This window comes from Marmota flaviventris, chromosome 6 (assembly GCF_047511675.1).
Source record: "Marmota flaviventris isolate mMarFla1 chromosome 6, mMarFla1.hap1, whole genome shotgun sequence".
In the NCBI taxonomy this organism is placed as follows: Eukaryota; Metazoa; Chordata; class Mammalia; order Rodentia; family Sciuridae; genus Marmota; species Marmota flaviventris.
The window spans coordinates 98,612,973-98,630,537 of NC_092503.1; the positions used below are offsets into that span (position 1 = coordinate 98,612,973).

General features: G+C 32.9%; 1 protein-coding gene across 1 annotated transcript in view; it reads left to right on the forward strand.

The window, feature by feature from the left end:
• Positions 1 to 5,095: 5,095 nt before the first annotated feature.
• Positions 5,096 to 17,565, forward strand: part of Bmp5 (bone morphogenetic protein 5) — a 115,209-nt gene continuing 102,739 nt past the window's right edge. Inside the window, exon 1 of the mRNA XM_027938247.2 lies at positions 5,096 to 6,001. Coding sequence (XP_027794048.1) covers positions 5,512 to 6,001 — 490 coding nt within the window. The 5' untranslated portion in view covers positions 5,096 to 5,511. The remainder of the gene's footprint in view (positions 6,002 to 17,565) is intronic.

Genomic DNA, 17,565 nt, shown 5'->3' on the forward strand with positions numbered 1-17,565 from the left:
GGACAAAATATGCTAGTAGAACCCTTTGATTAAAATGTTACAAATAATAGTAAGCATGTGATCAAAACAATTTTGTGTCAGGTAGTTTTAAATCTTCCTTTAAATTGTCTCATTTTGAACATATGATTAGTGACATAGATTTTATTTTCTACTGGTGATCACCTTGCTGCTGGGGAATTATGGAGTAAATTGGTAATTGTGCCTTTCACTGAACTATTGCATTTCTGTGGGTTTTTATTGTTCAGATGCTTGTAGTTAGAATCAGCCATCTGCACAAGTGAAAAGTATGAAAAGTGTGGGTTTAAGAACTTGGGTACTCTACATGCTTTATTTGGGGCCTTTTCCCATGTGCCCCTCCCCACCTCCCACACCAGAGTTTATTGTTTAGTTCATCTCTGTTCAGCTTTAGCATGTATGCTGTTAATTGCTAAAGTTTGTTAAACAAGTCTTCATTTTCAGGGCTTCTTGCATTATAATATGGGCTATTAAAATGACACCAAAATAAAACACAAAACATAAAAAATCCATTGTAATTCAAGGAATGAGGTATTAACAGGAACAGACATTGCTCATATGGGTCTGGGGTAACTTTAATTCAGTATAGGGTTTTTCCATAATAATAGTCCAATAGAATTTGCAATTGATGATGTAACTTATTGTATAATGCTTTTCCTTCTGAGTCATGATAGTTGTCTCCTATTGATAGGAGCTTGTAATTGTATAACTATGGGATAAGACCTATGATAAGCAAGTTTTGTTTGTTTAGAAACTTTAATAGGTTGGGGAAACCTAGCAACTAAGAGATACAGCATTCCATCAACTTGAAAACTTAGTGAATCCTTATAACTATGCTTCTAGAGAGAACTGTTGTTAAAAAGATCCCTTGTAATATTGTTCATCTTTGTTAAAAAATCAGTTATTCAACAAACATTGAGCTCCCAATATGTTTCACATTGATGTACAAAATAAATTCAGGCCCTATTTTCATTCAGCTTGCATTCTAGCTAACATATGAAGGGAAAAAAGTAGAAATATACTTTAATTAATAAATACATAATTTTATGCCCTAAATCAATTGAAAAGATAATTCTGTATGATTATAAAGCTGTAACAACGTGAACCTTGTGAGTTTGTTGTCCTGTCTGAAGTATGTAGTACTTAATATTTTCATCACAAGCGTATGATAAATGTTTGTTGAATGAATAAATGAATTAATAAATAATCCCAAATGTTGGATTATTGTGAATTAATTTTTAAAATTACAAAGTGCTCTACAAATGAAGATATTATTTTAAAAATGACTACAGTATTGCTTACTGAGCAGCCTACCTAATTACTTAAAATCTGTTGCTATGGATGATGGATGAAATATCTTGCCAAACAAACTGACCCAATGTTTTGGGGTGAGCTAATTGGGGTCTACTTGTTGGATATAGTCACTAGACTGGTGGTCCTCTCATAGTGTTGAATTTTTAATGATTGAATATTGCTTTATTCTCTATAAGTAATTATTAGAACACCTACTCATAAAGTAATATAAAAAATCTTAAAAACACATAATAATTCAAAGCACTTTGAAAAGTCCTCTGCTCACTTAAAACTACTCAGTAATGCCACCATTCATTAAAAATAATACCAAACATTCCAAAGTTTTGGTGAGTATTTTTACTATTCATTTCCAGGTTTTCTTTAACAGCTAGTAATCAGATGGAGGAGAAGCAAATCTAAGTCAGATGGTGGTGTTGTAGCTCTGCTCTGCCTTCCTTTGGACCACTGCAGTACACACCATCTTCTGTTTATACGTTTGGCTTAAAAAGAGAGTGAACTGAAGGCAATTTAATATCACAGATGCTGCTCTGTTATGCCCGTGCAGCTGCATTCACTAGCGTGATTCCAGAAGGGGCTACCTTCCCTGCGCTCTCCATTGCTACCAGCCTCTTCAACCTCCTGAGCACCTTCATCTCCACCTTTTTGCCTTAGCCACTCAATGTAACCCAGCTTCTGCTTAAAAATTTTATGATCATATTATAATGGTTTTGTATTATTTTCCAAATTTGAGAGATACTTTAGGAATTCAAATACCATTTACATTGGATATCTCTAGCATTTGGTGTAGTCTTATTTTCTGAAGGGAGATTTTGTTTCAAGGAGAAAACAACACACCAGCAAACAACAACAAACTAGAAGTGAAATTGGAAGAACCTTCTAGAACAAAACAGACTAGTAATCAACTCAAATTCCTGTTGAGCTAGTGTCTTTTGAAAAAGCTAGAAAAAAAATGAAATTCGTCAATTGGACATGGTTGATTTCTATATCCATGGAATAAATGTGTCTAATTTTAATGAGGAAAAGAAACCTGAACAGAAAGAATGAGTTGAGAATACTTCCTATGTGGATTCCATTGTCTCTGCTTCTTGCCAGAAGGTCATTATTGTTAGTATAGACCCAGGCAAAAACTAAATTGTGAGGGGTGGATTTTTACTAAGGTTCCTCTTCCTGAAGTGTACTTTCTTTAAGAACAAGTCTTGTGATGACCTGGGTTGTCTTCAGTCTTCACCTTTCTTCTCCTGCATATGATTATTCAATAGGTTTAACTCCTTGTCTAATATCAAAATGCATGCTTTGAAATTTGGAATGTTTATACTTGGCAATGAAAAAATATTTTATCTTTCAATTTGCTTTCTTAAAGATACAAATCCTACCTAGAAATTCAAATGATATGGTTAAAGGCATTTACTTTTCATAAAAAATAAATCAAACATTTTGTTTAGGCACTAGCATTTCCCCTTTATTCTTGGAAGGTTTTGTCTTTATTTTCTTTTCCTCATTGCACATGTTGATCTTTTTGGAAAAAAATGAATGTTTGCCAAATCTAGTCTTAAGTTAGAAGGGAAGGTAGGGGGAGGGTGAACACTAAAACTTGTGACCAAGAATAGTAGCAACTGATTTCCAAAAAGGAAGGCTATGTGCCTGGGTAAGTGATTAAGTTATAATTATACCAGTTGATATCATAAATCATACTTTGGGAAAATGAGTTTTTGAGACTTGTGACACCTAATCTCCTTTTTATTTTTTACATGTATTTTAGGGAAAACCACCACATATGGAAGACAATAAGAATGATTTCTTCCTCTAGTGTGGTGCATTTTAACTTTATAACTCCATGCTTAGCCCTAGAAAAATGAAGCAAATTGATAACATTGATAATTTATTTTAAAACACAGAGGAAAAAAGTGTAACCTACTATATCTGGGATATGTCTTATAAATACAGAGAAATATTTTACTTTTAAAGTAGCTTATCTGAATTTCTGTTGGACCAGAAATTATTAGTTTGATTTGCATATTAAATAAACTATTTCAAGGATTTAAGTAGTTCAAACCATTTTTTTTTATTGTTGTTGAAATAGTATTTCTTCACTTACTTCCAATCTGTACTTCTGGTATTCTTTGCAATTGCTGCTACTGTGGCATCCTGCATGACTATTAATAAAAAAAAAGTTTCAACAAGGCAAATATCACACAACATCATTGAGTTTTAGTGTCATGAGTTTGTATAAGACAAATGATGCACACAATAAGATTCTGCAAGCCCTTTCAGCATCTTGCATTTACCAATAAACTGAAAACTTGTGATAAATATGACTTTTCTTTATGCACTCAGAGGAAATATGTAAAAAGAAATTAAACAAGAAACCAGGCGCCTCTAGGTAAAGGAAAAACATTAAAATTTCATAACAGTTCTAGAATTTGCTCAATAAATTTATGTTGGTATCAGAATGCTATGTAAGACAATGAAAGTACTGTGAGTCCTAAGGTTAAGTGAGTGCTTGTGAGGAAAATTATAGCTGCACAAAAATATTGTAGACTTCCAAATTTTAAAAGCATTAAACATTAAGGATAAACACGTACTTTGCTCATTTCCTTGGATTAAGTATGGTATTTTAGAAAGGTGTACACTTTCCCCATTTTACCCATCAAATTTTAGAAACTCAAATTTCAATCTACATGTAGTCATGAAGAATGTTAAATCCCAGCCAACTTGTACTTATTTGCATGGGTTAAAATAAATTAAAGTTCTGAGAAATATTTATGGGAAATATCTAGTTTGTAAGACTGTCTACATTTCAACTGAAACAAGTTAAGAACCATGATACAACACCTTAGGATATATGTGTTTCATCTGTACTGATTTAATAAGAGAAATATGTCTATACTTTTCTATTTAAAAATTTGATATGTAAAGAAACTTATTAGAGCTGTGTTATCTACTGAAGTAGTGTAACAACTATTTTGTGAGATATATTTACAAATGATTAAATTTCTACTGTGTCATTTAAAAAAGTCTAGCTATCATTTAGAAACAACTAATTAACCCCAATTTTCAACCTGTTCTTTTACTTTTTTTTTAAGAAGAATACATCTATGATTTTTAAAAAGCTAGAAATAATCTCATATAGAACTGAGACATATCTTGTTAAATTAGCTACAACCAGAGACTTAATGTAGAAGTGTATTAAATATGTGCCCTTAAAAGACAGAGAGCTCTAAAGGAGTGCTATATAAAGTGGGTGGCAAAGTTTTTAGAAACTTTGCTACTTGAAAAACCAGCTTTTATTCCCCCTGGAACTCGTATGTCCCATACATCACTGTTCTATGTTAGATGTGTGGTTATAAAATTGTGAAAATGGAGGCTTTTCTGGTAGCAAAAGGGTTAAGTTCTTTTTGCTTTACCAGTTTCAAATTACAATGAGAAGCCTCTTCTTTCCCAGCAGGGTTGTGCTTACACTACTCTTTAGATCTCTCTGGAAGAGGGCTGGTATATTTGTGCCTGCTGGAGGTGGAATTAACAGTAAGAAGGAGAAAGGGATTGAATGGACTTACAGGAAGGATTTCAAGTAAATTCAGGGAAACACATTTACTTGAATAGTACAACCTTGAGTCTTATTTTACACTAAGACGATACAAAAGATGTTAAAGTTATCACCAAGCTGCCGGACAAATATATATTCCAACACCAAGGTGCAGATCAGCATAGATCTGTGATTCAGAAATCAGGATTTGTCTTGGAAAGAGCTCAAGGGTTGAGAAGAACTCCAGAACAAGTGAAGATAACTTGGGAACTACAGTTTATCAGAAGATCAGCTTCCGTTAATTCAAATACCAAAGGCCTGATTATCATAAATTCATATAGGAATGCATAGGTCATCTGATCACATAATATTGGCCGTCTTCTGCTCCATCAATGCAGCAAAAACTCTTAGCAACTGTGGATAACTGGAAATCTGAGTTTCAGCTTTCCTAGAAATAACTACTCTTGACACATTCCAAAATATTTAATATAGGACAGGAAAATCAGTGAGGATGTCGTGTTCAGAAATGTCACTGTCATGAAGATAGGTAAATTTGTTTTTACAGCTACTGGGAAAGTGTACCTCCTAGCAACTTAGATTTCTTTTTAAGAACAAGGACAAGAAGGACTAAAAATATCAACTTTTGCTTCTGGACAAAAATGCATCTGACTGTATTTTTACTTAGGGGTGTTGTGGGTTTCCTCTGGAGCTGCTGGGTTCTAGTGGGTTATGCAAAAGGAGGTTTGGGAGACAATCATGTTCATTCCAGTTTTATTTATAGAAGACTACGGAACCATGAAAGACGGGAAATACAGAGGGAAATTCTCTCTATCTTGGGTTTGCCTCACAGACCCAGACCCTTTTCACCTGGAAAACAAGCATCCTCTGCGCCTCTCTTTATGCTGGACCTGTACAATGCCATGACCAATGAAGAAAATCCTGAAGAGTCAGAATACTCGGTGAGGGCATCCCTGGCAGGAGAAACTAGAGGGGCACGAAAAGGATACCCAGCCTCTCCCAATGGATATCCTCGTCGTATACAGTTATCTCGAACAGCTCCTCTGACCACCCAGAGCCCTCCTCTAGCCAGCCTACATGACACCAACTTTCTGAACGATGCAGACATGGTCATGAGCTTTGTCAACTTAGGTATGTTGTTCATTTATTTGTTAATCTGTGTTATTACAGAGTGGAAGTTTTCCTAATGGTAAAGTAGCTGCTTGGTAGGTGGCCTTGTTTATACAAAGTCATTTTCTGTAACTCTTCTCTCTAGCTTCTGTTTCCTTTCTTTCACTGATAAAAGGTAAGATTTTCCTTTAGGCAACAAAGTCATGTCTATATCTATATATTTAATGTGAAATGCTAGAATTAAAGTTATAGTTTGGGTAGATTTGGGTCTCTTCAGAGCTTGTTAAAATTTCAACCTTGCTTAAATATATGAAGAAAAAGGCCATAGTCTAAAAAAGTGAAATTTATGAGGATAGCAATGCTTTAGGCAAAAAAGAAAAAGAAAAAGAAACAAGCACATATGGGGAAGTAAAAGTAACATCCTGTACCATTTTTTTTGGTTGGAAATTTAAAGAACGTATACTTTCATGTACTACTTAAAAACTCTCATGTAGGGGAAGCAATTACTATAAAATATTAATAGGAAATTAACCAAGATCAAATAATACTATTAAATATTACTATCAAAGAATCTGGGATGCAATTCTGAAATTCTATGAAAACTATTTTAGAAAAGAAGCCTCAACCTAACATTTTTTTTTAACTAAATGATGAAAATATATCATACCTACTTGATTTTTTCCACAGGCAAGAGACATGTAAATCATGCTTTGATAATCTTTACCTATACATAATTTTTCTTTTATTTGAAGTAAAATATTTAATTGAGGATTTCTGTAAGTAGCAATAATATTTGTGAATAATTTTTTAAAATTATGTTTTATTCAATGCTGGAAATTTAGGGTAGTTTTTAAATGTCGACAATATCAAATAGTAAATTGGTGCCCCAAATTCTCTCTGACAATAATAGTAAAGAGTTTATCAGTTAAAAAAGCTTTTACAAGGGATGTTGTTCTTTTAAATATTTCCGTAAAAACTAAAGGTTAATATACTATCCTTATATATTCAAAGGAAAATAACATTGAATGTTTAATTTTTGAAGACTAAAAATTTTACCAACAAATTTAATCAACTGGAAAAAGCTGAGAACTTTATAATGCAAGAACTTTTAAAACACTATTTTAAAAATTACAATCTGCTTTGACTTAAAATCGACATGTTTTATTACACACTTAATTAAAAACTTCCTCATATCTCAAAGCAAATATTCTTTGAAAAGTCAGATAGCAGCAAATCTTAATGACACATGGATGCTTTTATAATATATGTTGCTTAATATGCTCTGCTCATTTGCTTTTAGCAGTGACTCCTAGCATGAAGGATAAGGTGCTTAATAAATCATATGTCTTATGTTGGTACACAAAGCTCTCATTATTAAGTTTTCGTTAGTCATCATTTGTGGTACTGGTCAGGTATTCTGGAGGCCTTTTCTTCTATATATAATTAACTGGTTTCACTTGGACTTCTAAAACAGCTTAATTCCAAATTAGTTTGATTCCTTTTTCCTAGTGTAAGAGGCATGAAAATGTAGCTCAGAGTACATTTGACTCTGTAGCATTTCTAAAGTATTTTCAAGACTTTAAATTTAAGCTACAGTATTATAATAGTAAATTTCCAATCTAGCATAATTTACATATTCAAAAAAAAATTTAAATCACTCAAAGTATCAGTTCAGGTCATCTAAAATCTGACAGACATCCTCTTTTTAAAGTATTACATACTTTAAAAAAATCAACTCAGTCATTAATTTATTCTAATAATGTTTTATATTAATTGAGTATTTTGATCATTTGTAAGAGAAGTATATGATTATTTTATAAAAAATTAAGTCTTTTTGAATTCAGGTACCATTACATTTTAGAAATCTACATACAACAAGAAAGTAAAAAACAATAAACAGCTTTATTAAGTGATTTTTATGTTCTTTTTTTATTAAGAGACATATTTTTAAATCATTGAAATTTTGGTTATATTGTTTATATTATAATAGCACAGTGATTTATAAGTTTATTACCAAGAAATATGTTCATTTATTTAATTCTAGAGAAACAATATTGGATATAAACTATAGAAAACTATTTTTATTATACTTGAACTACTAAATAATGGCTTATCCTCACTAACAAACCATTTCATTTCTTTATCATCTAATAATTCCAAACTAAATTCTTACAAGAAATTATTGATTCTGATACTGGCTGAATGATTCTAGTAGTCTCTGAGGAAAATAGAACCATGATTGTATTACCCTTATAACATGCCTTCTAATATATCCACTTCTTACACCCAATCACTACTTAGTAAAAACTTATTAACTTCTGTATTATTCCACAGTAAAACAGGTCAAAGCATACTCAGAAAAAGTATAAATGTAATATTATTATGAACTGCCCTAAGACTGTTACCTGCAACATAATTCATGATCTTATAAGACCCAAGAGAATTTTATTTATTTTTTGTATATCTTACAAGATGTATATATAGTGGAGACTAAGTGCAAATGAGACAAATTAACAGCAGCAATGGATTTGTACTCAGGAAGTAACTTGGACATGTAAATATGTGGAAAGAATCTGTTGATATTTCCCATAATAAGGTGAATTATATAGAAAGGATCTACTAGAATACTTTTAAAAAATTCTTTCATATTGTCATCTTCAAGCCAAATAATGGATTTGGTGCATTTATCTAATCATTTAGAAAGACATATTTTCCAATATAGATTTTGCTTATCAAGAACAGTTAAACTTAATCCATACTCAAAATCATATTTCATGAAATATCTACTTTTTAAAAATGTGCAATGTATTTGTTATATCTACTTTTTAAATTTCCAGTGAGATAATTTTGTGTTCATAAGTGGAAAATATAATTTTCTAAAAGGCAAAATAAAATGTAAATAAATAGATTTAAGTCATGTAAACACTTAATACAAAACCCAAGTTGTCATTTTTAACTTTAAATTATTTTAAGTGATTTGCTCACTTTGAAGAAACAAATACAAATGATTAATTGAATGAAGAGTAACTTTCTACTCTTTTGTATGCATTTTTCTTAGGCCCGATTTTGTCAGTCTCATAGTAGGAGATCTTTGCAGGTTGAATTCCCTTGTTTTTCCCTGAAACTGCTGAATACCAGTGGAAGTTTTGCTAAATCAATACCACATTATTTTGTTAGTAATAAAATCACCTTACTGGTAATTTTATTTTTTAGCCTCTCTTTTTCAACAGTGTTCTGTGTTAGTTTATATATTAAATACCCATGCAAAGGAAAGTAGTGATTAGATTATGTGCTTTCACTATTTAAGTATATTCTTGTTTATATAAAGAAAAAATGCAGTGTATTTCTAAGACTTTTTTTTTAAAATTAGAAACCAATTTTTATTTGATCTTGACAGTATAACTAAAATGACATAACATTGTGGATGTTTCAGAGGAAATTACAAAAAACAGTAAACACAGGAAATTCACTTTTGTATTATTCTTTGTATGTCCTTTTATGAAAAAGTTGAACTTTGGTTTTCTTAATGTTATTTTATTCACTGATCAGCTAGTTGGCTTGCAGTCAAATCTATAGATATATTTCAAGAATATACATTAATGCTCAAGCGTTAAAGTATGTAAATATGATGCTTAAAGTTTTTCATGTTTTCTAACCACATATTTAGTGTGTTAGATATGAAAGAAAACAAGGCTTTCAAAACTTTAAATTAACTCCTCCTTTTCAAAATCATTGGACTCTCATGATATTGGAAGAAAAAAATGTTATGTTTTAAATTGACAGATTTGAAGGACATCACTGATATTTATTGTTGTTTCTGGCTAACTCAAGTGCCAGTAGAGAGGAATTTATATAGACATCTACCTGAAGATGCCTATCTATGTTCTCTCCAACAGGGTTATTAACACCTGTGTAACATAAACACAGCCATAAACACATGCAAGAATTTTTTTTTTGAAGTGGGGGATGGGTTGAGAGGAAAGATAATTTGAAACCAGTGTAATACATGCTCATGGCCTATGCCTGGAATAATAAATGCTAATATTGGATAAAACAGCAGTCATTCTTTAAAAATTTTAGCTTTTGAAGAGAAAGACATTATGGAGGGAAGAAAAAAAATTTTTTTCTCTTCCTCAATGACCCTTTACATCCATAAATGTGACCACAAGGATTATTATTCCACTTAAAAACATTTGATTGTCAAATGCAGCTGCCATACATAGTTATAATGATAGTTTAATTAAACATTTTTGAAACTTGCAGGGGTCACCGACAAATAGCCAATTTCAAAAGTTTAATGAGAAATAACAATGGGAATAACATCTGAAGACAAGGCCTTGAAGGATTTGGGAGTCCCCCACCATCACCTCCAGCTCCTTCCCTCTTCTCTTCTCTCTTCTCACCCCACCCCCAGCATTCTTTGGTCCTTCCTCTTTAATTCTGTGGTCTCTTTAGCCCCAGGCTCTCTGGGCACCTCTCTCCCTACTACCCCCACCTTCCTGGGGTCTGCCTTTGGTCCTAGTTTCTTCATACTTAGAGGCTTAGATTAGTTGAAAATCAATTAGTTCCAGTTTGAGAATTTAGGTACAGTCTCCTGTTTTCTCTCTGGTTAAGAAGGAAAGGTTAGGATGTGCCAATTGCAGCCTCCACCCACTGGGAGAAAAGCTCCCCAGGGCTTCAGAGCAGGTCTGGGTTTGCCAGACCCTGCAATTGTTTCTCCTTCATCCCCTTTTTCAGGGTCTCCTCATCTCTCTTGGAGGCTTCCATTGAGATAATTTAGTATTTCTTTTCCTCTAGCCTTAGAGAATCATTAAAGAATTAAAAATGGAAATTCAAAGGAAAGTGAAAGAGAGGAAACAGTACAACATTGAACAAAAATAATTTATCAAAATCCAGTTCCCATCTAGTTTATAAAAAGCTTTTGTGTTTATTATCTTTAATTAGTACACGTCACTATAGTGAAGAAATTATTATTCCTTTTTTTTTTTTTAAATTCAGGAGAGATGATAACAGGATGAAGAGATCAAAATTAATAATTGGAAGCATAGAACAATGTTGATGACACAGACAGAAAGAAAACAGTTTGTAAAAAATACTTGAAAGAAAGAAAATGACTGAAACCAGTCATTAAAGGCTGGTCTTTGAGTTTGCAGGTGGAGGGTGTGTTGGGAAATCCTCAGTCTACCTCATACTGACACAGCAGCTAATTCAACATCCCCAACCACATCAGCTCCAGGGAAAAGCCTTTCATCCTTCCACACTAAAATACCAAAGTGGGGAAAAGTGGGCGGGGGTGTCTCAGTATGTATATACAAGGAGCATACAGAGGGTCTACTCATATTTACAGTCATAAATAATGTAGTAGCCCAGCTTTAAAAGAAATAAAACAAAACAAAACATAAAAAACAACCCACATGTTAAAGGAAGAGGCTTCCCTGACGCACAGAGAGGGGTTGAGATCAGAGGAGCCACTGAAGAGTTGGAGGGAAACAATGAATCCCTTGTTCTAAGTAATATTTATGAGTGCTTCTTTGCACCTTTGGTTCATATTTTATTGGCTGGGCTGTGGGATTTCCCCATTTGCTCATCTCTTAAAATAATACCCTTGGCTAAGATGTCCTTTAAAACACACCAGTCTGTTCTGACAACTAGCTCATTTACTTGGGAGGGGAAGGGGAACTATTTTGATTTTGATGTCAGATTGGGATGATTAAGATTCAACTTACAAAGTTTGGCAGTAAAATAAAAATAGTGATGATAGTATTCACCTGCTTTTTTCAGAGATGTTTAAGAGAATCCAAATAATCAACTGGTAACCCCTTGGTTTGTAAAAGTCTTGTCCAAAAGATGGTTAACACACTACAATCTAAAAAGGTAGACAAAAAAAATCTATTAAAATATACAGAGTTTAAGATGAGGAGGAAAGTCATTTGTAGGTTGGTAAGAAAGACCTTTGGCACTTTGAGAGAAAACAATTACAAAAGCAAACTTTTGTATCCCAAGACAATAAATCATCCTCTGCTTGGAAGGCAGTGAATTCAAGGGCTCTCCTGTAATATTTCCATACCAAAGCCTTGTTTAATTATGCAGAATTTTATGTAGAACTTAAACTAGGATTCTGCAATTTTACAATTTCTAAGTCAATGAACACCTTCTCTTCATAATCTATCCTTTTATTTTTCTTTTCATAAATAGTATTGGTGTTTGCATTACAAGAAATAATTTTGTATTTTAGAAATGACCTTCATTGTTTTTAATTAAAACAGGATTCCCGGAGTAGTTAGAAATAAAGAAAATAGTTTAAAGAGATCAGGATCAATGGATGTAATTATTTAGATTTTAGTCAGGATTATGATTTAGGTCATGTCTAGGTCAAAATTAAGAAAATATTTGATTTTTATAACATTTGCAAAAATCCTTTAGCTATTTTTATGCCATCATGATATGGGAAGTTCAATATTATTTGTTTTGCATAGATTTGCAGCCCCTATTGTGAATCTCTGATGAGCCTGTCTGTATAGGAAGCACAGTCCTTTCCAGAATTTAAAGTCCATAGCATGTTACTGCTCACATGGCTTTAATTTACAATTAAACCTAATTGTTTTCTTTTCTGTGCTTCTATCAAAGAAATAGAGTAGCATAGAAGAAGCCAGAATGTTTGGATAGGAATCCCATATTTCTATACTTACTAGCAGTGTGTCTTTGGGGCAAGTTACTTCAATTATCTGTGCTCTGGCCCATTATCTAAAAAGTAGAGATAAATAATAGCACTTGTCTCATTGGGTGTTGTGAGGATAAAATGAATTAAAATGCATACAACTTTAAGAACTGTATTTGAAATACAGTAAGACTTCAATAAATATGTCATTGTTATTAGTTTTGTACTTGTATCCATCATCTGTACCATATTTGCAGAAGTGGTACATAATCTGTGAAGCCCAGTACAAAATAAAAATATAAGCCCCTTGTTCAGAAATTACTAAGGATTCCAAGATGGTCACATCAGAGTATTAGACCAGACCCAAGGTTGTTCTGAGCCCAGGGCACCCATACAGACCTCATGCCCCAAATACTGGCCCTACAGGTTTGAATACATATAGTGACAGCAGGACCATATCCTATTTATCCTTTTTTTTTTTTTAATCCCCTTAGTGGTCTATCAGGTCACTGAAGGAGAGACAACATGTACAAACTGAATCATTTGAAGAATGTTTAACTAATGTTATGACTATATAGTTGTAGACAGAGCTTTTCAGCCAAACAAGGGATAATGCAATACTCTTAGATGGGTGGGGAACTTTCTTACTCTGGGGCAGAGGGCAGAAACTATTGTTAGAAAACTCATAGGAGAGATGTATGGAGAATGTACAAAGAAATGCCATCTAATCAATCCCTATATTCAGAGTGAAGAATAAATTCCCAGACCATACTTTTATGCCAGGTTTCCCATTCATTGATCCTGAATGATAGCCAGAGGATCAAGGAGCCAACTAGTGCAACTCATGGAAGTCAACTTTTTGATACAGAGGGTGGGGTAATGAAATGTGAAGATCTATTTGTGAGACATAAATTAAAAATTTTGGGCAAAATGGATAAATTAAGGATTGGGTATATGGTCAATAATCATTGTAGAATTACTTCAATTTCAGTGCAAGTTACTGATATATATATATATACTGTTTTGCTTTGTCTTAGCTAATTTCGGATGAATTTCAAAAGAGAACCATAATTTATAATGGTAGGAAATTACTTCAGAAGTTGATGAAGTAAAGTGATAAAAACCAATCTTGGGTTATGAAAAAGATACTTAAGTTGTATATGGGTAAGTAATTTCAGCTGATACGTTGAAACTAATTTAGAGAAAACTGAAGTTAACAACAACGAAGCCAAGCAAAACCTCTCAAACAGGGAAAAGTAGCACTTTGAGGTCACAAAACAAAAAAGAGACTGCAATTTCCAATCAACAAACCCAGTAAGGAAAGTATTAGAGTATAGGCAAATATGTAGAGGAAATACAAAGAACAATACGTTTTTTTTTAAAACCTAAGCCTGTTTATTTTCAGTCCTGATCCTTCTGAAATGATCCCTTGCTGTGTGTTAAATTTTTTGAATTCAGAGTGGAATCATGAAACTCACATTTACCATTTATACACCACGGCCAATGTTACAGACAACAATAATGTTAGGATGAAGTAAATTTGGTTTATTTTCTGTCTTGTTTGCTATCTTTACTCTCCCTGAAGTTTTTGTGACTCAGGCAGAATTTAGTGGAGAAGCAGGTATGTCAGCTATTTAGTTCTCATAAATAACAAACCACTAAGCCTTGAGGTCAGAACCATCTCCCTGCCCTTTCATCACACAAAAACACTGACAAGAGAACAGCTTCTTTCCTATATGGTCTATGTCCCGGCTTCAAAGCTGCTAAGGATGATAATTTTACTTCTGTTACTACTGTTATTATTCTATAGTTATTAAAGGTGGAAGAGGAGAAAATTCAACTTGAAAATTATGTAGCTTCCTCTGTAAATAATCTTGATGCATATGGGAAAGAAGTGAAAGTCACTGATTAGATAGGGTTTATGTTAATGTTTTGAAGATTTTTTTTTTTAATTGAGGAGGAATCATTCTTTCTCCCTTAACTAATAGGGTTTACATGTAAGGGCTTTGAAGTCAGACTGGTTTGAACACCAGCTTTGAATTTAGCAGCTACATATCCTTGAGCAAATCATTTTACTTTACTGGAACTGTTTTTCATCTTTATAATGTAGATCATAACACAAAATTGTAGTTAGGATTTAATAAGGTAATGTTACAGGCCTATAAGCCTACATGAGATAAGTATTAAATAAATGGCCCCTACTGCTACTAAAACAACTGTTACTATGGTAGATTCTAAGTAGTCCTAAGGAGATTTTAAGGAGATCTACATATATATTCCACAAGACTTTGGCACATAAATGTCAATGAAGTTGTGAAAGATACACATCACATTTCCTCTGTCCAAAAGAAAATGAATCGTTGTATTTTAATGACTGTCTTCAGGTTGAACAGTTCATGGACTTGGTTCCCCCATTGGGGTGTTCTGAAAAAGTCATTCTGTGACACTGCCTTCATGACTGATCATGGTACTTCCTTTTGAACACCCAAGGCAACTTTCTCTAAGATGAGTTGCTGATAGTTGTTTTTCATATTACCTTTGGTCAGTGCTTCATGGTTTTACTTGAGTTGTAGATATTATTATAAAGTAGGGGAAATTGATTATAACCTAAGTAATAATAATACACAATTAAAAGAAGTCTCTGTGAAAGAAGGAAACAACTTGAACAATTTTTAATGCTTGCTTTCATAAATCAACTTGTTTTCTGAGTTTTAATTTGTGTGTGTGTGCATGCTTGTGTGTGTGTGTGTGTGTGTGTGTGTGTGTTACTGGGGATTGAACCCAGGGCCTTAGGAATGCTAGGCAGGTGCTATATCACTGAGCTATATCCCCAGCACTGAGTTTTAGTTTTTTGTAACATCAATTCATGATGAAAATACAGGTGAATAAACTATTTAACTCTATGTAGGAAAGCCACTATGCTTAAATAATTATTCAATCCTTAAGCTTTTAATATTGTCTATAACTTAAATCATGTTTGAACTTATGATTTCTAATTTTTAGCATTAACATTACTATTTGTATCATTATACAATTTTGGTTTTATTTAGCCATCTAGCCTTAAGTATTGTGACTTTCCTGGACTATATATTTGGACTGACTTGTTTTTTTCTTCAGCTGACATCCAGATCTTTGTGTCAATTTTCTTGAGTTGCCATAATAACTGTTATAATATTTAAAGCAGGATGGGAATTTATGAGTTTGATACCAAAAGGCACAGAAAAAGCTATTCATGAACTGTGGACATATTTGGTTCATGGTATCTACATTGTAAATTTATCACAATTATTTTTGATATTTCAAAATATATTAAGTGAGAAAATAGGGGTTCATTGGTTTTTTATTATTTGGCAAGTTGGTAATGGGCGTTAAAATCATCATTTCTAGCCTTTTAATTGTGGTGAGTAAAGTTCTTAAATTATGAATTTCAACTACATGTAGCTATATGTTCAAATTAACATTAAAGATTTTCTTCTTCCACATGACCATTTCAAAAACAGTTATAATTCTATAGTTGTTTATGTTGAGGAAGAATTTTACTTTTTAGAATTAAGTGAACCAGGGCTGGGGTTGTAGCTCAGTGGTAGCATGCTTGCCTGGGCCCGGGTGAGGCACTGGGTTTGATCCTCAGCACCCCATAAAAACAAACAAATAAATAAGGTATTGTGTTCTTCTACAATTAAAAAAAAATAGAAAAAAAAAGAAGTGAACACCATTTATTGCTTTTTTTGTGTGTTCAAGACTTTTAATGTATATGACATTGTCAAGTTGTAGTATAATTGTAGCAGCAGTAGTATTTAAAACAACAATAAGAACAATATAATTTTATGCCAGAAATGAGGATAAGCGATCTGCATGGATTAATTGAAAAATTAACCCATATATTTTTTTTTGTTTTGAGTACGAGGGATTGAACCCAGGGACACTTAACCACTGAGCCACATCCCCAGCACCCACTCTTTTATTTTTTATATTTTATTTTGAGATAGGGACTCACTAAGTTGCTTAGGGCCTCTCTAAGTTGCTGAGGCTGATATTAGCCCATATTTTAATTCTATTGGTAAACATTTTTCTCTCCACATTTTATGCATGTGAAAGTTTAATGTTATCAGCAGATTAATGACTTACAAAAGACATCCAGCTAGTCATCCAGCTAGTCATACTGTAGCCATGATCTGTCTGGCTACAGCTTTTATGTTCTTGGCAATTATTCTCTAGCTTTATAACCCCCTACTGAACAGATAAGAAAGGTGCAACTTTTAACACTAATAATGGTTATGCTTTGAAAAGGCATCTGAATGTGCATTATGTAGCTTCATCCAAATTGCTGGTGTATATAGCACTCAAGGAATTAGATATGATTCCATAACACATATCTATGGAAATGAGCTCTGAAAGGTCATTCATTCAGTCATTTACAAATAGAAGCTGATTACCTACCATGGGGCCTGCCACTGTGTGGAAGATTGTGCATGTTTTACTGCCAAGATCACAGTGCAAGGGAGACAGGCCTAGGCCCAAAATTCTTGATTTTTGTGCCAGGATTTTTTTTTTTTTTGCTCAATGTTGCATATTTAAAATAAATCACATCAAAAATATAACATTAAATAAAATTAAAAACACTAACAAAAACCAAAACAATGCATTCTTTGTTATTTAAATAACCAGATTTATTTAACCTCCTACACATAGAAAATATTTTTGAAACCTCAATCCCTTTAAAGAAAATTTAAAAAAAAATCTGTTACCTTAAAACAGAACCTAAGGGCAACTTTTAGTCCAGAAAACAAGGAGTAAAGGCAGAATCAAGCTGCAGCAAAACTTAAGGGCTCTGCCAGAAACCTGTTTGTGTAGCTTAGGAACTTGGTAATATGGGGCCTCCAGTGATATTTAAGGAAAGGCCTAAAAAGAAGGTTAGATTTTACAC